Raw genomic sequence first — 21,237 nt, forward strand, 5'->3', positions numbered from 1 at the left:
TTTTGAGATATTGTCCTGAGATTTGAGCCTTTCTTTCCGCGGTGTGCCTGCGGTCGGCGTCACATGGGTCGGCACATCCCCAAGTCACCGGCAAGAATGTTACGAGGTTTGAGTCGGGAGATATTGGAATAATTGTACGAGTGGATTGGCTCTATCAGATTTCCTACCCATTGATCATCTCATCATGTCAATTGACGCCCCTTATCTGTCCGGTTGACCGAGTGTGAAATGTGAGTAAAGTACAAGAGTGTCATACTCCTGTAGACGGATAGCGATGGAGCCGATGGCGGATCCCGTGCGGGGTAATCCTAATGTGGTCTAGTCCCGCCCCCGGGAACTGTCTGCCTTCCGATGTCGAAAACATGCTTGAAATGTGGGCGGAAAAGATCCATCAAGGCGGCTTGCTTCCCGATACATATTTCGAGATCCGTCCTTTAGATGCTCTCGTCCGTCGGATACATGGTATCCTTGCATTAACGCGACGTGAATGGAATCTCCAGTAAGCCTCTTTTTTCTTATCTGCGGTGGCTTGTCTGATTTGGAATAGCATGAGCGACGAGGAGGCCTAGTTGGTCGTCTGTCTGGGTAGTACCTCTCCCGATCGGGAATTGGCTCTGGAAGGGTTGATATAGTCTTTGTTGTGTCTTCTTTACAGTAGTTTGCCTTATAGCCTCTTTCCAAGATCTTCATCGCTTTAACTCAAGTATACTGGACTGATGACAGCAAAATGAATGGCTTTTTATATACTACATCAAAGATACACGCCAAGAAACAAAGATCAAGCTGTCGCTGGTTCTCCCGCTATTATTTACAAGATTGAATAAAACCGGCACCATCCACTTATTTGAGCCACCCCGACGGACCGGCCCAGGTTCCCTTCACCATGTGGTTCATGTACACCCAGGGGAAGAAGTCCTTCTTCAGGTAGTAGAACGACCGACGGGGAACGGACTGGTCAAGACCGAGCTTGGCGAACGTCTCCTTGGGCTGGCCGCCGTACTTGAACTCGGCCAGGAGCACCTTGCCATACTCGGTGGTGAGCGGGCAGGACGCGTAGCCGTCGTACGTCGCATCTAGCTCCTTGCCCTCGATCGACTGCAGCAGGTTGCGCACCAGGACAGGGGCCTCTGAGGTGATGGCGGCGGCAGTCTTAGAGGTGGGGAGGCTGGATGCGTCGCCGGCGGACCAGACGTTGGCGTACTTGACATGGCGCGTCGTACCGGCGTCGACGTCGACATACCCGGCCTCGTTGGCGATGGCGCTGTTCTTGACGAACCCGTGGGGGCCCATCTTGGGCACTACGTGCAGCAGGTCGAACGGCTTCTTCACGGATTCCTGACCGTCTGGGCGAGCGAATGTGGCGGTGTTACCGTTGATCTCCACGAGGTCGTGCTGGAACAGGCCCTCGACTCCGCGCTCCTGGCGCAGACCCTCGAGCGCGGCGCTGTACTTGGGCACGGCGAACATAGACGGAAGACCGGTGGCGAAGCTGATCTGGATGGGGGAGCTCGAGACGTTGCTGGGGGTGTAAAGGCCGGCGCGCTTCCAATGGTCCAGCGCCAACCAGAGGATCTTCTGCGGCGCACCCGCGCACTTGATCACGCCAGCGGGCTGGGTGAAGATAGCGGCGCCTTTGCGCAGTTTCTCAATGGAGGGGAACACCTTGTCGACGGTGTCGTAGCCGTAGATAGACGAGACGAGAGAGTCGGGGTTGGCAAGAGCCTCGGGCAGACCCTTGACGCTGTCATAGTTGATATTGATGCCGGGCGCAACGACCAGCTGCTCGTAGTTGACCTGGTCGCCATTGGCGAGAGTGACCTGGTTATTCTCGGGGGAGAAGCTGCCGACGCCGTTGTTGTAGAACTTGAGCTTGGGGTCGATCAAGCCGTGCATAGGACTGCGCAGGTCCTCCTTGTTCTTGAGACCACCACCGACGAGAGTCCAGCCGGGTTGGTAGTGGTGCCATTGGGCCGGGTCGACCACAGCAATGTCGTTCTGGGCAAACTTGCCGGATCGGAGCAGTTGGTGACTGATTGCCAGACCGGCACTACCACCGCCGACCACGACGACTCTGTGATTCCGGGCCGCGCTCACGGGCGAGGCGGTGGCAAAGCCTCTCCGGGCAGTGTAGGCTGCCGATGTAACACGGCTGCGAAACATTTTTATTTTTTCGATAGGACAGAGATAAGAACTCTCTAATCTCTCAAGGACAAAGAACGGAGGGGGATGCAGGAAAAAAAGAAGAGAATCGGTCAATTCAGGAATTACTTATGGCCGATCCCGGACAGCCTGTTTAGGACTAGCGTCGGGGATCTTGGCGTTCGCACGTCATCGCCGGCCTCCCACATGGGCCCATTCCTTGGCACTCGCCCGAGAGAGCGTCTCCTAATCCGGCATCTATACACGCTTAAGTCTATCATAATCCAAGGTAAAGAGATTCTATGCCAGTAATCTGCTAGTTTGTCCAGTATGTCAAATTGAAACATCTTGGTCATTTTTACCACTCACGGTAGACTTCTCGATATACCATCGCGAGACTCTATCTAGGGCGCCTCCATTATATCCGGCGCGGCTAGCCCGGCCTCCCCCATGTGACGGTCTACAAAGGAGCTGATAAAAGGCAAGTTTGTTTATGACTCGTAGTCAAGCAATTTTCCCATGGAGAGGAAAGGAACTATCTAACAGGGGATCCTGGGGCCCTTATATGCTAAAGGGACCCGACTAGATACAGGAACCTTCCATCCATCATCCGGGATCGTCCTCGCAGATGTCGAAGCCTTCCTCCAGACTTACCGGGACCTTCCCTGAGGCTCTTCTAAGCAGGCGGTCAGTCATGTCACTTGCTCAGCCGAGCCGGGGCGTGACAGGATTGACCCTATACCTCACAGACTGAATTGCCATCTTTCAACGGCTCCACAAACAACGCATGTCGAATGTTATTATTCCGTGGATACTCGCCTGTCACGCGATCTACGGAACTTAAGACGACAGATTTCACGAATGGATGACCTCCTAGCTGGGATGCGTCTTATACTGCGCATAGAAAATAGACGTGCCTAACTAGACTGATTCGGGGTCAATTCTGCAGCGTGATGATTTTAGACTATATTAACTTATCTAGACATTTTTAACTTTAAGCTTTCCACCGACGTCATTAGACTATACATTTGATAGGATAGGATAGGAGAACAATAAAGAATAAATATAGAATGCAATCGTAATTTATAATATATAAGAGTAGAGATCTATATCACAACAATTACTTCAACCATCCTATTGCACAAATCATACCAATACAATCTAATACAATTGCTCATATGTATGATATTTATGCAGAAGGAACGCCACCCGTACCAAACAATTCCATTTTTATGCGATCATCGCTGACGCCCTTAGCCGCCAACCCGGCCTTCATGGCGCCCATAAACCCCTTCGGACCGCAGATATAGTACTCGGTCTTCTGGTCGTCCAGGAATAGGTCCTTCTCTGCGTCTAGCGTGCTGAGATCGATCCGGCCGGCGTGATCGAAATCCGCGCCTTGCGTTTCCTCCGCCGCAGGGTGGCTCGTGAAGAACGTGGCGTGCAGGTTGGGGAATTTCTCGGCGAGCGACTGGATGTGTGGGCGGAAAGGACGGGCGGCGGAGGTGCGCGCGCCGTGCACGAAGTGGATTTTCCGCTGCGTGGAGGTGGCGGTTAGGGTGTTCAGGATGGAGGTGAGAGGGGTAAGGCCGACGCCGGCGGCGAGGAGAACGATCGGGCTCGTGGCCTCGGCGTCCTGCAGGAAGAAGTCGCCGAAGGGGTGGGAGAGCTTGACGATGTCGCCCTCCTTGATCTGGTCGTGCAGGATGTTCGACACGTAGCCCGGGTGCGCCGCGGCGCCGGGCTGGGCGGGGTTGAGGCCGGATTCCCGCTTCACGCTGATGCGGTAGTGGTCGGATTCGGGCTTATCGGAGAGCGAGTACTGGCGGGCTTGCGGGTATTTGAGCTCGGGCACGAACACCTGGATGGAAATGTACTGGCCGGGGCGGAACGAGGGCAGAGGCTTGCCGTCGACGGGGGCGAGGTGGAAGGAGGTGATCTCCGACGACTCGGGGATCTTCTTGGCGATGCGAAATTCGCGGAAGTCGGTCCAGCCGTTGGCTTCCTGGTAGAGTTGGGCTTCGCGGCCGATCATCAGGTTGGCGAGTTGCCAGTACGCGGCGGCCCAGGCTTCGTGAATGGCGGGCGTGAGGGCGTCGCCGAGCACCTCGCCCATGGCCTCGAGGAGATACTTGCCGACGATCTCGTACTGCTCGGGCTTGATGTAGAGCGAGGCGTGCTTGTGGCAAATCAGTTCCACAGCAGGCGAGAGCACGCCCAGGTCGTCGATGTAGGAGGCGTAGGCGAACAGAGCGCCGGCGAGGGCGCGCGGCTGGTGGCCATTGACTTGGTTGGGCGTGTTGAAGACGGCGTTCAGCTCGGGATGGGCATCGAGCATGTTCTTGTAGAACACAGTGGTGATGGTCTTGCCATGGATCTGAAGGACCGGGACAGTGGCCTTGATGGTCTGGACCTGTTCGGGAGTCAAAGGCATGGCGACAGGTACGGTTGAATCTTGAGTGGGATTAGTGCAGGGGAAATATTACAGTGCGAACAAGGAACAAAAGATGAAGAAGAAGGAGAAATAGACCGTGTATTTATATTTGCCTCAAATAGGACGGGAATGCATCTCCGCGGAGATGATTTTTTTTTCTGCGAGCAAACGCCGCCACGAATCTGCGGGTATTGCGGGATGGCTTCACCTGGCCATTACTTAATTACACACCAAACTCTGATCTACAGGAGAGTTATAAAGACCAGTTAGAGCCGGGTTGAAAAGTCGAGGACCGAATCGAATTTGAGTACTCAGTTGGTAAGGGTGTGTCGACAACAAAACTGAACAGGTCACTATGCAGATGCAGAGGTATGTACTGCATGTACAACCACACCTACAATTGACGAGAAAGCAGACAATAGAAGTCAAGAGATCAGCCCACCAAACGCTGATCGGAAAAAATAGGAGGATTGACTACTCCGTGCTCCGAGAGAAAGCCGCACCAGGCGTTCTTTGGAGAGAAAAGGAAAAAGTCAGCAAACGAATCATTGACAGTTATGGGCCCATCTTGCCAGTGTGTCTAATGATGTGGTAAGATTATCAATTATCATTTTCCCTTTCGGAGAGTGAGTCAGAAGCCATGTCTAGAATAATTCTTCGGATTATATTGCACTTGCGGACATTGGACGGACGGAATGCAAATTCTTCGCTTGTGGCAATGGCCCGACCGAGGATGACCTCATCCGTGCATAAGTCCCAACATAATCTGCATGCACATCTGCACGGGCACGAACAGTTCACCAGGAATGAGGGATCAACAACCTCCAACGCTACTCGGTGTATGTTGGACTGCCACGTCTCTGATATGCTGGTAGTGTCTGATTGGCTCGACTCTATCGATCTGATATGAATTCCGAGCTCATTGGGTTGCCTCATCCGGGGTACCATGAATGCGAAAGCCAGGATGCTGCACCATGATTGATTGATTGATTGATTGATTCATTCCATTAGACTCCATTTCGGCACCCGTACGGGGCCACGCTGTCCTATAGGATTATTGAACACCAGTTGACCACGATGATCGACCGCGTGGATATATATATATCTCCCACTCGAAGCCGACCAGCGAGAGGCCTCCCAAGAGACCGTTGGGCCTCCGCTGGCTGGCTCCTGTCCACTCTCCCACTAGTCCGCGCAGCCAATTCAACCGTAGCCCCTGTAGTCCAACATCGTGTGGGAACAACGCACCGCCAGCACGCCCGCGAAGACAAGAAAGGCCTATATAGACGAGTGCAAGAATATGAAATCGGGTGGTCAGAGAGAAGACTTGGAATCAGCTGCTCTCCTGCGGCTCGCCCTTGACCACTACCCCGGACCGCCGCGATCCGGGGTCCTTCCGCCGTCCCCTGCGCCGGGGTCCTCCAGTCCTTCGTAGTGTGCCTCCACGTCTCCCTCGTAGTCCTCCGCCCCTCCGACCTCCGGCACCTCCTCTACCTGGCCGTCGTCCGTGACCCGCAGCCGAGCCATCTCCTCGCGCATCGCTCTATATAGTGGTTCTTATTCAGTTCGTCACACACGGCGTTTCATGCCAAGGTAGCAAAAAAAGAAAAAGAAAAATAACGACAAGGACAAGATTCGATTGCGACCCCGGAGGGATAAGATACTCTTAGGATTCACTGTTCACAGTGGGGGGATTAGAACAAAACAATCGAAGTCTTAGGGGGTTAACACTCACAGTTTTATGTCTTAGACACTCGACCACCTTGCCTTCGATGCTTGACTAAAATCATTGAGCCAGATTCTAATACCGGAACGTGATTTCGAAGCTACTAATTGACCCAGAAATGGGGCCTATGTAGATAAATTGAGGACTCGCGTCTCAACAAGTTATATACACTGCGTCAGATTAGCTTCTCGCCAGAAGTATTCTCCTCCGCGTCGAGCTGTATAGCCCGTTTATTGAGCATATTCTCTGTAGCAAAAGATCTTAAATCATGTAGAATGTATCGGACACGAGAAGCCCACATAAGAACCTGCAACTGCACTACAGAACGCTACAGCTACGCACAAGTAAGAAACTACGTAAAAAGTTCCATTGAGGGACCCTCGGCAGCTAGGAACTGCCAGCTGAATTATTTTTTATTTGAGCAATAGAAAGAATATGAAAGAAGGCAACCCGACCAACTCCCACAGAAAGAAAAATTGCTCGCCGTGCCCTATACAAAAGAAACCAGAATCAACGATTAATTCCCCATATATCAACGTCCACTAGAAAACCCTGAGGTCCCTCACCAACGGCCGTCATCGCGTCTTCTATCCCAGCTACCGATCAGTCTCAGCCATCTAAAAAAAAAGCAAGAATACTCACTAGGTCAAGATAAAGAAGACACAACAAAGACTATATCAACCCTTTCAGAGCCAATTCCCGATTGAGACTGGTACTGCCACAATGGCATTTCCATCTGTCTGCATGAGACATTTTGCAGTTGTCAGTGGTTTGAACCACTGAAACCGTCCGATGCTGACTGGACCGGCGCCACAGTCAAATTAAAATTATCAAATAACTCCTGACCCAGACCCAACAGACCACCTGTTCCTCCCGGGCAGTGTAAACTGAAGTAGATAAATCAGAGATGATGAGTGATGACCTATGATATGTCCGATATTCTGTATCTACCTCAACCGTTTTAACGGCTAAGTCCTGTCCAGTGGCTTAGAAAACTCCAATCAGAGCATGCGAATCTCGGTGAAATTTCAAATCAACTAATTCCAAGAGATATAAACATATAACGCATCAGATCAGCAAGCACGTCACTGGAGTTTCTAGCACTCAAGAGTATATCTGCAACATTATTTACGCATTCTACAAAAGCACAAACAAACATATCCTGTTCTCCACTACTACTCTAACCTTGGAGGATTTCCTCCCCTCATGCCCCGCCAAGTCCTGGTACATAGTTAGTCTCAATCATCACCCATCCAATCTAATGGTCCGGACAAAAGGATATAACGTACCTGCGACGTAAGCCAAATACCATGTCCGAGTAGCTCCTCCGTCAATCCAGCTGTAGTCGAAATTGGGGTCGGCGAAGAACTTCCACGACGCTACCGGGTCAATTATAGCAAGATTCGCGTACAAAACTCCCTTCCACCCCGCCTGCACCTTCTCGGCAGGCGTGCTGGCACTGCTGGCGAACATCGCATCCCACTCCTCCTGAACAAACTTCTGGCGTCGGACAAAGGCTGACGACGGCAGAAGAGGAAGCATGTGGATTCTATAGCATACACCAGTCAGTCGTTCAGCCGTGGACACAAGCCAGGGGGTCAAAATAAGGCCCATCATACCCTTGAATATATTCGAGATTGGCGCCAAAGTAGGTGGTGTGGTCAACCTTGTTTTCGAATAGCTTTGGCAGTGTCAGTTTTCCATCCTTGGTAGAAAAGAGAGGTCTCGTATGACTTACAATCCCTGTCACCTTGTTTGGAACAAAGCTCTCGGGGTGGTTTTTGTTGTCGCTTTCCAGAAGGAAATAGTTGTGGAGCGTTCGCCGAAGGATGCCGAGCATAAGATTTCCTCTCGCCTCCATACTCGCATCCCCAATGGTCTTGCCCCAAACCTTGAGAGAATAGGCGAACATGGCGTCTTCGGATGTCGACTCCTCATCCTTGCCGTCGAAGGACTCGAATAGACCTTTGGCCCAGGAGTGGCCGTGGAACCAGTCAAACCCACGGGAAAACGGGAAATAAGCATCATTTGCAGCAGAGTTTCCGGCGTCTCGGACCAGCACGTTGACCCACTCTTTGTTCGCAGGGAGCCAAGTTGGATCAAGCGTTCCAATGATTGCAGCAGCGTGGATGAAGTATCCGTAGTGAAAGTGGTGATCGTTGTACAACGTGTTGCCAAAATCCGCGCCTGTATCGCCTCCGTCGTAGCTGGCCGAGGACACCACGCCTTTCCAGACGTTGTCATAAACAAGTGGATATTGCTGTTTGTTGTTCACAAACCGAGCAAAGGCATCCTTGAGCGCCTTGAAGGCCGAGTCCGCAAGCTGCGGGTTACCGCCCAGCTTGTTCACCGTATACACAAGAGTAGCAAACTTGCTAAGCGCTTTCCCGCTGAAGTACATACTGTTCAAATCGCTTTCTTTGCCAACATCTTGTTTCAGCTCGGTCGGTGCCGCATCCAAAATCACTTTCTGGGCAGCCGCGGAGAGCTTGTCAACACTGCCCTGGGAGGTGGACCAAGGGGCAAATCCCATGCCAACGGGTAAGTCGGGTTCGGTCATGGTCCAGATCTCTCCGATCACCGCTGTGGCCTGGCCCTTCGTTGTTGTACGAATGGTAATGTTTGTCACTCGTCCTTTGGTGCTACTGTCAAATGATTCTATGTGGTGCGGCAAGGCAAACATCAACAAGGGGGTGCTCTGGACATCCTTGCCAGCCTTGGCCCAGGCCAAGTTATAGGTGCCGGTTTTGTCAGAAACGGCCCCGGATACTGCGCCCTCTAGGGCGTAGACACCGGACGAGTTGTCAAAAAACTTTTCCCCAGATGCACCCGCCGGGTTCTTGGCTACTTGGATTGTACCAGACCATCCAGCCGGCCCGCGCAGGCTGGTGCTCGATTCCAAACGGAAATCAGGGTCTTTTCCGTCCTGCGGAATGACATAAATGAGCCATGTTGCTTGGTCGGCCAAGGTTGCCGTATATTTATAGATGCCGGACTTCGGTGATCCGGCAGACACGACCTTGTCGAAATGAACACCACTTTGGACCACTGGCTGGAGACCCGAGTAGATTCCGGTCACAAATCCCATGCCCTGCACGACGGGAACAGTCATGCTTTGAGCCGATCCACTCTGTGGGCGTAAGACCGCATTGGCCGAGAATGACAATGGGTTCTCCGTTGTCAGTACTGTCGATGCATTCAACTCCGACGCTGATAAAATGATCGACTGGATTCCAATCGGGTTCACGTAGTACGACACTGGGTTGCCGGGAATGTGATTGTTAGTCGGACCCAATGCCATTACGGTACTTTCCACGTGAGAGACGGCCATGCCATAGCTTTGCAAGGTTCCAGTTCCTTTCGACCAGGACACCGCATATGGATGGGTAAAAGTCGCGTTGCTTTGGGTTCCTAAGAATAGCCCACTGTAGAACTTATTGGTTTCGATAGGAACCGTCGAGTTCACCTAATGTCGTTAGGGTCAGGCCAGAAAATGATAACTCAATAAGGGAAACGTACGATTCCCTTCCTGGGGACAGGATGGTCATTTCTAGACTTGATCGTGTTGGGCACAGGACCAGTGGCCACTGGAATGAAAACATCCTGATTGTCAGCCATGGGGGTAGCGGGACCTGACATCAACATCTGTTAGACTCATCACAATATGTGCGTGCTTAAAGGATTTACCTTGTATAGATGGAGACGAGTTCGGTTTGGATGACGGAGACGAGGGTGCTGCCGGAGTTGATGCGTCCGAGGTCGAAGGCTGTTCAGATTGATTTGTAGAACTTGAAGTGGCAATTGAGCTTGAACTTGTTGGAGCCGGGCTTTGAACAGATGGCTGACCACTCGAACTGGGTTCTGGTTTTGCAGCTGGGATGGTAGGCTTACTCGTAGGAGCTTGCTCCGGGCTGCTGTCCGGTTTGGGGTTTGGCGTAGGCCGTATCGGAGTCGCTGATGTTGGAATCGTCGCCGGAGTTGTAAGCGGCTGAGTATCTTGAGAAGTCGGCAAAGCGGCCGATGTCGTTGCAGGGACGTTGACAGGCCCTTCGGGTTCTGCCGTGCTTGCGCCCGTTCCTGGGAGAAGCCAGCCAAGCAACGAGTCTGGGTGTTCTAAGACGTCGAGAAGGTTATCCAATCCAAGGTCTCCCTTCAGAGGACCCTTCGTAGGCTTTTGCAGTAAATGGCCTTCACGTTCGAGGCTTGTAGGATAGAACTAAACAGCGTTAAACCCCACCGAGGCAGTATAGGGTGCTCAGGGTTCTTACACCTTGTGTTTGAGGAGCAGCTACTCTAGCTTCAGCTGGTGGATACTGAGTTTTGAATGCAGGCACTAGCTTTGCAGCTGTGGGAGCCGGCTTCACTTGTTCTGCAGCAAGTAGCCATATTAGCACCAGATAAGATCGCCATATGGGCTTGATCTCCATGTTGAAATGTCGGATGGAAAGCGAGATCCAATCGACAATTGTAAGAATAGCACAGATACAAGTAGATAAACCGGAATTGACGGTGGCAAGGAATGGACAGAAGCTCGATAAGCCTCCCAAAAGGAAAATAAAACTCAAGAACGATGGTAAAGAAAGGAACAATCACAATCCTAAGGCTTGTGCAGGGTAAAATCAAGAGTTGTTCACACCATGCATGCAGCCCGGTTTCGCACACGAGCAAGCCGAAGGAAGGACGCACAAGGTAGAGAGGAGAAGTAAAGAGATATCGCGGAAACGGAGTTTGTTGTCGCGCTTTTTATTAAAAAAGAACCCGACTCACCTATATCGAATATAGAAAGATTCCAGTCGCGACTGGCAAGAATTTAATTCTGCGCGGTTCCACTACTGCGCGTCAGAATACCAGATGACACCGATTCCTGCAGCGGGCTGGCCAGGTGATAACACGGGGGAAAATGTCGATCTATCCGGTGGTCAGTATCCGAGTCAGGCCCTGCAACATAACAAACAGCCGCGTGATGGGTACCCAAAAGGGTAAAACAATGCAGGGTCGATGGTGGTTCGGAATGCTCCTAAACTCAGACCACCCGCGGCGGTGACTACCCACTGTACCCAGACAGACGACCAACTAGGCCTCCTCGTCACTCACGCTATTCCGAATCCAAGCCGCCTTCATGGATCTTTTCCGCCCACATTTCAAGCATGTTTTCGACATCGCGAACAAACCATTTGAAGTCGGAAGGCAGACAGTTCCCGGTGTCACGACCCGGCATGTGACATAACAGACCGCCTGCCTAGAAGAGTCTCAGGGAAGGTTCCGGTTGATTAATCAATCAATCAATCAATTAAAATTCTCTATATAAACCCACAAACGCAGTATAAACATCAAAAAGCAACACAACTAAACCGGCTGGGTGCAGAAGCGAATATATTCTTCCTCTTCATCCTCGAGACGAGCGGCCGCGCAGCGTTACAGCCGTCCTTTATAGCTGAACCGGCGGCGGCCCCCTATCCCTACCTACCTCCGGACCTCCCTACCTCCCACAATCGCCCCTACACGGCTGGGGCCCCCGTTTACCAACGAAAATCGACTCTCCTTTCTACCCTCGCGAAGAACGCGCTAAAATGCGCCCTCCGAGACGCCACACAACATATCGACCCACTATACCGATCTGTGGACCCGCCGATTGGCGTGGTGAGCAGCTGCCCCGCGGAGCAGCGGTCAGGACGCGTCGGCAGAGTGCCAAGCGGGCAGCCGAACCGCGCCCCAGGCCTCAGGCACCTCTGCACGGCCACAGCCGAGCACCGCGAGACGCCACGTGGCCGAAAGACCTCGCAGCCGTATAGGGTCCCCTCTGCAATCTCTGTACGGGGCTCGACGCCTCGGAAAACACCACTCAGGCAGCCCCTGCCCTCAGGGGACCTCGATCTCTACCTGCCGACGCACGCAGATTGGGAACGGCTGCTCTACAATGAGAGGGTCTGGCTGCCGTTGCTGGAAGGAGATGTGCGGATTGTTTAACCACAGTATGAAATCCTTGTCTACGATGTTCTGACAGATTGATATCCAGTTGGTGGGACGAAGGCTAAAGCAGAGAAGGATCTTGTTAAGACGATTTTGGATATCAACAAGGAACAACTGTAGTCAAAGGCGCGCATTTTATATATTGGATGGTGCGACAAATCATCAACGTTAATTGGCAAAAGGACGTTGTCTCTGCTTGTCGCCTTTGCCGATCCAAGGAATGCGAATGCGGTGCTGAAAAATCCCCTGTATTTGCACTTCTATTTTTTCAATGTAGAACTATACAACTCGGCATATCGCCTCGTGTAGTGTCTGCGATGTTATCAATTTAAGCACGTTTAATATTTCTATCTCGTTCTTATCTGCTATCTATATTGCGCCGGAACACATTTTTCTACTGACTGTGACACTAAATATATATAAAAACGCTACCAGTGCACGAATTGCTAGGACCCGCATATTGTTACGAATGACAAATGTTCCGAGCGGCAGAAATATCAAAAAGAACTAGATCAAATGCGGTCGAAGAAGCCGAGATTCTTTCTCGTGTCCGAACGGCTCCAAACGCAGGAAGCGGGTAGATCCCGCAGGAGAGCCGACCACCAGGATCCAGTAGAGGCAGTCCCTCCACCTTCAGCGATACCCGCGCCAGGTCTCGAGCCAGAGGAGGCAGAGGATCAATGAGGCCTGTTTCTAGGGTCTGGGGGGGACGTCCGGCGGATTTCCACTTGCCATCCGGTACTTTTCGACTTCGCGGGGTCGGAGCGTTCTGAAACTTGGCCTGCCGGTTCCCTAGCCATTGGACCTTTTACAGGTCATGTCTGGAGCCGATCGCCCTTGATTTGGATGAGGTAGAACGGTTCGCAGTGGATGGGTCTCAGATGGGATTTTTGATGGGGTTCGGTCCCGAGCGGGTAAGCGACCGATAATATATTATTGTTCCTTATACCCCTTGTCCCTTCCCCTGAAATGTGACCTGTTCTTGTACCACGTAGGCCGTCCCGCACCCGACCTGCACTTCCCTTTCCCCCCTCCTGATTCGTCCTCTGTGCGTCGTCCCGTCTCCCAGGGTGCATGCCCCCATCACTCCCTCGCCCGCCCAAACTAAAAGAGACGGGTCATATCTTGAAACTTGAAATCCCCCTACACGCATGTGTTTAACGCGTAGAGACGCGATGAGGCAAATCCATCAACAACGGTTACCTTCTTTTTTCCTGTACGCTCTTCTTTCTTTCTCTATTCTTACTTATCAACTGGCCAGTCTCCCTACGAACCAATCTATCCACCGATCTACCTTTCATGGATCTCTTCACCTACTGTGATGTCTATCGGCTGTGGATCTGCATCTTTTGTAGATTTGCCGTGTTGTCAGTTCATGTTTCGGTCTATTTGGCTTCCCGTCATTTCAAACATTCTTTTGTTGTCATCAGGGCCCTCCGCCAGGATATCGATGTTCAGATATTTAAGCGACCATTCTGGGATCCTGTTTCCGGCGAGCCCTGTTCTATTTTATTTTCCGACAGCGCGCCGATTCCAGGACTCTCTATCCACCAAAACTACCGCTGCCCCCATTGTCTCTACGTGGTCCGGTCACGAAAGACACTCTTTAAGCATCAGAATAAAACGCATGATTCTCAACGACAGCTCCCGGAAAGAAAGCGTTATACAATTCGAGACCTCTTTACTTTCTCTCTGCCGGTCAGCTGTCAACGCTTCTTTTCTTTTCAAGCAGGCAGCAGCTTCTTTACTATTATTTTACCCGCAAGGCCCCGCCAGATTCCTTTACTCCGCGAGGCGAAATTCATCTACATCCAAATGATATCTGACATTCAGGTCCGTCAAACAACAACACAAAATATATGTAACACTATTCTTATCCGTCAGAGCACCACCAAGATTTGTCTCTGGTTAGATCTGACCCAATAGACACGTTATGTCCAGAGGCAGAACTTCCCTGCAGTCGTTCAGCTGAGTGTTTTTCCAGATCCTACTACTGAACCGCTATTAGATTACCTTGCAAATAATATACCCCATTTGGTCCGCCAGGCCTGTCAGTGCATCCGAAAAAAGAAGATCAATGAATTTGATCTAATGCGGATTAATAGCATCTTTGCCCGCACCCGCGTCTGGGATCGTCCGTTACTAGTGGACCTTCAGGACACCACCTACCAGCGTTATATCCGGATCTGGCAGCGGCTGATCTGCTTCGTGTATCGATTCACCGCACCCGGCCAGTCTACTCGCCTGACCCATTGCCTAACCCGGCTCCAGTCCGCATGACTCGATCGCATGATAAACCGCGTCCAGGTCCTGGTCCCTAGGCTTAAATCCATCGGACCTCCAATGGATTTACTCGCCCGCTGATTGGTCCCCGGTGTGTGCTCCCGTGGTCCTCGGTGCGTGGCTCTAAGGGGGGAGGAACGGATCCCCGTCTCTTTCTTCAAGCCCCTTTTTCTCTTCCTTTTCTATAACGATAATATGATATAGAGAACTATAACTAACTGTATCGGGATTATTGTATCATGTCGCGCGTCATGGCGCGACCGCGTCGTAGCGCAATTATATAGTAACTTCTTTTTTTTTTTTCTCCCTTTTCTCTCTTCCTTTTCCTTCTTTCTTCTTTTCTCTCATTTTAAAAGAAATAACCAGATTGACCTAATTCTATAAATCGCTTCTTCATTAATTATAGATCTTTTTTTTTATAATCCAATCTATCAAGTCTGGATCTGTACTGCATCTCGCTGCCAGTTTGCAGTAACACCTACGAATCTAGTTTACCATCTTCAAAGTCGACATTTCCACTATTCTAGTATAACAACATCAGCCCAACGCCAGACAATCTTAACTACTATATTTTAGCAGATCTGGATTGATCCGGATAAGAAGATTCTTCGATATTCATCGCTCAACAGTCTTCCGATTCCTGGTTTATCAATATTTCGTGGCTATAACTGCCCGCACTATAATTATGTATGCTGTTCAATCAAGAAAATGTGCGAGCATTAACGGAAAAACCATCAAGATCAAAATGATTCCTCAAAACATGGTAGACAATCAATTAGTCAAATCCAGGCCCGACTACAGAAGCGCTTAATCGACCGAATAGTCCATTGTCAGCATGTTTTTTTATTAGATCGGCCAGTCGATTCTTCAAGATAATCCACGCAGATATCTCAATAGAATAGAAAACAACGGAAACGACCTTTCTCAAGACCCCTGCCGCCATCATCCAGGCCCGAATCGAGCAGATCCTGCAGGAAGGCCAGGCCGCAACAGAACATGCGGATGGCCAAATCTCCGCTGTTGACCCACATTCGACTGCAGTATTGCTCTGGCTGGAGCTCACACATTGATCTGAATACCTGCGCGGGCAGAATTTGACGATTATGATCCTATTAGGCAAGCCGCCTGATTTTACAGTCAAGCCCTTATTCGAACAATTCATCAGCAATGTTCAGCGACTGATCGATCACACCTTTCACGCGATTAAGAAGAGCCGGATCAACAAATTCGATTAGATCTAGATTAACACCTTCTTTCGCCGGTTGGAGATCTGGAATCGGCCAATCCAGATCTATTTCCAGTCGGCCATTTATCATCAATATTGTCAGATCTGGCAGCGTCTAATCTGCTTCGTTTATCGCAGTAATCGAAGCGACCAGTTAATCTCGCTGCATCATCAATTGATCACTATCCAGTTCGCCGCGTTCGATCAGATAAAGATTTATGGCCAACGGCTGATGGATCTACTAATCCAGACACAAGACCTAGATCCGCCGCAGTGTGCGAGTTAGCGAAAGCAGACAGAAAAGCTACTTGATTGGACCTGCTTCATGTTTTCTATCGCCTTACTCGACCACATCTTTAAGAAAAACCTCTTTGAAAATACTTTCATCAGGTTTCTCGCGATCCTCGAGATTGACGTCAAACAACAAACCTTTCTTAAGCCCTCTAATTACACCAGCTACCTGTCGGGACTCATCAAAATGACTCAGATGCTGATGGTCCTATAAGCGGTCCGATTGGCCGAGATCAGCCAGATAACGCATCTGGCCGATGCCCTGGACGAGATGCGTGAGCGGTTTCTGATATTTGGGATGCGTGTCCCGTTCGACTGGATCACGCGGCTGCGGGCATACGGAAAAAAAATCCAGAACAGCATCACCAGCATGGGCTATATCTACTGAAACAATGACGAGCAAACACTAAGTTATAAAGAGTTGCAGTTAAGCATATCGGGATTCCGTTAATTTGTCGCGAAACAGATTCAATTGGTCCAGACCCAGCTCGAGAGATTATTTCTATTACACGAAGAAGAGATGCGCGAAAAGACTGTATCTCGATTGGCTTTCCACGAATTGTGAAATGATCCAACCAATACTACACGTGGATGGAGCTTTCTCAAGAATACTCAGACACGGGCAGCATTGCCGACAACCAGAAAGCGATAATTGCTCGATCGGATTCTTGAAATCAGCTGGTTCTGAAATAAATTCTTCGAACTCCATCAGATCGGTCAGAAAGACTATATTCTCTGACAGAAGAGAATCGTAACATGCTATTAACAAGATGTCGAGAAATTTCTCGAACAACTTCTTCTATTTGTTCATATTATCGGCAGCTAATCGGGCCGGATAACAAAGTTATTTAGTCTCTGCCACAACAACATTAAACACGGCTGCCATCGGAATATATTTATTGAGCATGGGCTGGTCAGCATAGTTATCAGCTATTATAAAGATTATTCAATTAATAATATTACTAAGATTATCCACCGTTATTTTTTTAAAACAGTTAGCGAGCTCGTCGTCTACTATCTCTGGCTAATTCTTTCCTTTAGTCAAGCGCTCGAGCGGCTTGTCCGGAATCACCGCCAGTCTAGCTCATCCTATCTCTGACCCACAGGCGAGGGCACATAGGCCAGCAAGCGACTGCGGAAAACGTTGCAATGGGAGGCTGAGACTCATCTGAAAACCAAACTTAATATTATGTCCTACCGACATGCAGCAATCGCCATCTCGCATGTCCATCTAAAGAGTGGCAATTTTAAGCAAAATTACGGTACAAACAACGCACTCTTTGATCAACAAACTAGTCATGGATCGTGAATGACCGGCACAATATACACGCGCGGGCTAGAAGAAGCCCCGGATCATATCGAAACACGGCAGCAACAATATCGGACTATTAGCCGAGAATGGCACAAATTCCTTGGTTTCGAGGTCTATCTCGGTCCGCGAAAACGGCGCGCGGAAAACAGTCTGAAAAATGTACAATTGAAATAGGCATGCATTTCAATAGATATGGAAAAGAATAAAGAGGGGCTATAGAGTCTGTAGCAGGGGACAAGAATATATATATATAAAAAAAAGATTTTGGCCTGTGGACAAAAATCTAGTAAATGATTAATATATATTACATTAAGGAGGCAGTACGCACGCAGGTGGGCGAGCTCCCGTATTAGTCGCTGCAGATGTATATGGACGAGGCGAGCGTGCAGAAACACGTGCAGCCGTGACTGCTGAAGCGGCAAAAGCGGGCGTGTCTGGAGTTCTGTGTCGAACTGTTTAATCAACGGCACCGCAGCCACGAGTACGAGAGCGTGTTAATCTGCGCGATGGCGGTGCTCGGCCGCGGGACAGAGGACTGGCAGGATTCCGAGAGTTACCCTCCGATCTTCTCCCGGGTGATCAAGCTCGCGCGGTTCTTTGTGGTGGAGAAGACGCTGTGGCTGGATCCCGCGACATTGTAGATCGTGCAGATGTGACAGAATAAGCAGACCGCGGTCCCGTGGGCACTACAAAATGCAAATGACGAGCTGAAGATTCTAGAAAATGAAAAATATGCCAGCGGATTAACGGTGGACAATCCGGTTCTTAGTAACCCAATAGTCAACAATTCTGACCCGGAGGATTATCTTCAAACATTAGTTGATCGGCAGTCGGCCGTGATCCCGTGCATTCATCACACGAGCGAGTTCTCTTCCAACGCAGACCTCGACACTTCTAATCTCTTGGAATAGAGCGGGCCCAAAAGCCAAAACAACTAGTCCAACGCGGGCTTCAGCATCTCTGTCTATCCGATACAGCGCGGCCCTGATAGCCCCGGCAGCCCTAACGGGCCCAGCGAACCCAATAGTAACCAAGGCAGCCAAGACAGCCAGAATCTACACGCAGGCCGCACGTTCCAGGACCAGCTGGAGCGAATGGTGCGGCGATTCATGATACGCGATAGTCACGGTCCCGTGTAGACCTTACTGGATTGACGCATCTACGGACTGCGGATCTATTACAATATCATCATTCTGGATCATATCACATAACAGAAGACCGACGAGCTACTTTACAAAGAGCTGCAATTTATCATGAGCGACTTCCAGAGTTTCATTCACGGATTAATTGATATGGCCCGGAATCTATTAGACCAGCTCTTTTTTAACTCTTTGAAACAATCAGCGCCCGTTATTTCATGAAACCAGTTTTACGACAATTCTACGCAATCAAAGGTCGACTAGAGCTTCCTACGCGATAATCGGACGACATGACCGATGAAAAGTTATCAGTAACTGATTGATCAAATCCGGACCGAACCGGCGCTACAAAAACAGTTTATTCAGATTCACTATTGCTACCCTTTTAAACTCTGCGCCTATTTTCAACAGATCGTTGAATTCAAGAAGAAGCTGGCAATATTAATTCACATTACTAACGGACAGCCGACTAAAACGCCTGAGCTGCTTAGTATTCAACACATAAATACTGACACGAACATGCGACAAAATATATATATCGACAACAAACTTGTCACGTTAGTTTCCGCGTATCATAAAAGATTTTACGCTAATAATGATGTAAAGATTATTCATCGATATGTGCCGCGGGAGATGGGCGAGCTGATTATCTATTATTTCTAGCTAATGCGGCCGTTTGTGAAACAGCTTGATAACTGGTTCGAACAGCAGGCTCCCGCATCCTGTGAGTCTTTATTAACGCATCAACGGGCGCTGCTCTGTCAGGAATCTTTCGGCTTGTTCCCAGGAACTTGCCGGTAGGATCCCTCCGTATGGAACTTCCCGCCAGAAATCTCCCGATTTCTGGCAGTCATGTTGGTAGTAGGCAGTATCATAAATAGGGGCTTCTGCCCACACCCAGCTGCTGGAACCCATGCAGCTTATTCTTTGCTAATACATACCTACGTTCAATGGTTTATGTTCCTTACATTAATAAGCTGCATGGATTGACCAGTTTGAACCTCGTTTGATTTCTTGTTTGATTCTTTATTTGATTATCTATTTGCACCGTTTTGGCATCACCAAGGCCTTCCAGAACCCTTTTAGAACCTTATCAGAATCCCATCAGGACCTCGTTAGAACTTAGGATGGATCGCTCTATCAGCAGAGCCTCGAGCAGAGCCAGCAGCATAACCTCGCAGCACTCCCTTAGGAGCCGCGGCGAGCCTGCTGAACCTCCGGCTTCTAGCATGGTTATAAAGAAGAAGCCAACAAAAGCAAAAGCCGTTGCAAAAGCCATCCTCGCCAGCACTCAGCCAAAACCGGAAGCGACCTCTATCGCAACCGCCCCAATTTCGAGTACCCGTTTCGATCTTGGCAATATTGATATGAACAAGAGAAAGTCTTTCAAATTCCCTACATTGGATCGCAGAGATGTCGGTAAAAGTAGCAGCTTTAGAGCCCCCCGTGCTCTCTTTGGACGCCCTTCTGAGGCCCCTATCTTTGGCCATTCCACAGAAACACCCTTCAACAGTATGGAAGTCGACATGTTGAAAATGCAGATTAAGCTCTTTGAAGAACAGGCAAGGGCTCATGAAGCAGAGAAAGGCAAGGCCGAAGCACTAGCTCACATGCAGGATGCCCGCGCCAAACACTATAAGAAGAACTTCGCGAAAGCCAATCAGTCGGTTCTTTACCTGCAAGAAGAGGTCGCCCATTTGAAGACTGCCACCGAGCAACCTGAGCTCCCCAAACAACCCAGAGCCCTCAAACAGTCTAAGACCTCTCAGCCCCGGGGCCTGCGAGTCTCCATTAAGAATGAAGATAGCTACAAAACCGAAAAGTCTATTCAAAGTATAAAAAACAATCTGTTTGGCAATCTGCACAACAACTTACATTTTAACAGCCAATTCCGGCACTCTGAACCTCAACATTCTGAACACCAGCGCACTGCTAAAACTGCAGCTATCAATATTGACTACCTTCGTGGAGAGAAACCGACCTTCTTTCTAGATAACGACAAGAACGATACTGACCTTTATTCGATATGACGCTTCGCAATGGATAAAAAGCTTCGCATCGACAACACTTTCTATCCGGACAATTCTTCCAAGATCCTATACATTTTGAAATATATGTCCAAGGACATCTTCAAGGCTATGAACCAGTACACCACATACACAAAAAACATGACCTACCCAGCCTTCATGAAGAAACTTGAGATATATTTGGGCATTCATTTCCTGAAGGGAGAGGCCAAGAGGGAGTTGACAATTGTTAAACAAAATAAGAATGAGTCGGTGACTGCCTATTATCAACACCTTCTGTTTTTTTGGATCCATGCCGAAACCCCCGAAAAAGATCATATGATCAAGCTTTAGTACACCCTCTTATCGTATATTAACAAGGCCTTCAGCCACGAGACCTTCCACTTCATAACTGAAGTCCTAGAAATGGCCCGACGCAAAGAATGCAGCAACAAAGAAATCGACTTTATCTTTGATAGAGTTCATAACAACGTCTCGTTTATCTCTGGCAACAAGTCTGGTAACTTGAGTAATACTGGCATCATTAGGGTTTACATTAGGGTTTACATTAGGGTTTACATTAGGGTTTACATTAGGGTTTACATTAGGGTTTACATTAGGGTTTACATTAGGGTTTACATTAGGGTTTACATTAGGGTTTACATTAGGGTTTACATTAGGGTTTACATTAGGGTTTACATTTACATTAGGG

At 49.5% G+C, this 21,237-nt stretch overlaps 4 protein-coding genes across 7 annotated transcripts; all 4 read right to left on the reverse strand.

Moving 5' to 3' along the window:
* Nucleotides 1–840: 840 nt before the first annotated feature.
* LDX57_009781 (NAD(P)/FAD-dependent oxidoreductase) lies at nt 841–2,160 on the reverse strand (the record flags this gene model as incomplete). Its single annotated transcript, XM_046091516.1, has 1 exon — nt 841–2,160. One exon carries the CDS (start codon nt 2,158–2,160, stop codon nt 841–843), a length of 1,320 nt encoding a protein of 439 aa, XP_045947493.1.
* Nucleotides 2,161–3,328: 1,168 nt separating this feature from the next.
* Nucleotides 3,329–4,573, reverse strand: fhpA (flavohemoprotein; the record flags this gene model as incomplete). Its single annotated transcript, XM_046091517.1, has 1 exon — nt 3,329–4,573. The coding sequence occupies one exon, from the start codon at nt 4,571–4,573 to the stop codon at nt 3,329–3,331; it is 1,245 nt and encodes a 414-aa protein (XP_045947494.1).
* Nucleotides 4,574–5,938: 1,365 nt separating this feature from the next.
* Nucleotides 5,939–6,112, reverse strand: LDX57_009783 (uncharacterized protein; the record flags this gene model as incomplete). The annotated part of the gene is made up of 1 exon (XM_046091518.1): nt 5,939–6,112. One exon carries the CDS (start codon nt 6,110–6,112, stop codon nt 5,939–5,941), a length of 174 nt encoding a protein of 57 aa, XP_045947495.1.
* A 566-nt stretch (nt 6,113–6,678) lies between these two features.
* On the reverse strand, nt 6,679–11,442 carry ACF2. 4 transcript variants are annotated; one of them, XM_046091521.1, is made up of 8 exons: nt 11,067–11,442; nt 9,987–10,668; nt 9,819–9,931; nt 8,038–9,765; nt 7,919–7,980; nt 7,589–7,848; nt 6,942–7,520; nt 6,679–6,886 (listed from the first exon to the last, which is right to left on the reverse strand). In XM_046091521.1, exons 3-7 carry the CDS (start codon nt 9,915–9,917, stop codon nt 7,504–7,506), a joined length of 2,166 nt encoding a protein of 721 aa, XP_045947497.1. In that variant the 5' UTR covers nt 9,918–9,931; nt 9,987–10,668; nt 11,067–11,442; the 3' UTR covers nt 6,679–6,886; nt 6,942–7,503. The 4 variants fall into 4 exon arrangements, with proteins under 4 accessions (XP_045947497.1, XP_045947496.1, XP_045947499.1 ...); XM_046091520.1 differs by lacking the exon at nt 11,067–11,442 and having other exon boundaries at nt 9,987–10,515; nt 10,568–11,062; XM_046091522.1 differs by lacking the exon at nt 11,067–11,442 and having other exon boundaries at nt 6,942–9,765; nt 9,987–10,515; nt 10,568–11,062.
* Between the last annotated feature and the right edge of the window lie 9,795 nt (nt 11,443–21,237).

This window comes from Aspergillus melleus (assembly GCF_016097325.1).
Source record: "Aspergillus melleus strain CBS 546.65 chromosome Unknown contig5, whole genome shotgun sequence".
Classification (NCBI taxonomy): domain Eukaryota; kingdom Fungi; phylum Ascomycota; class Eurotiomycetes; order Eurotiales; family Aspergillaceae; genus Aspergillus; species Aspergillus melleus.

Excerpts from the sequence above, each read along its gene's own strand:
- ACF2 (XM_046091520.1), bottom strand. The coding sequence starts at position 10,726 with ATGGAGATCAAGCCCATATGGCGATCTTATCTGGTGCTAATATGGCTA. Across the intron at positions 9,766-9,818 it reads CTGTCCCCAGGAAGGGAATC|GTGAACTCGACGGTTCCTAT; the intron begins GTACGTTTCCCT and ends TAACGACATTAG. Across the intron at positions 7,849-7,918 it reads AATCTCGAATATATTCAAGG|AATCCACATGCTTCCTCTTC; the intron begins GTATGATGGGCC and ends TGTATGCTATAG.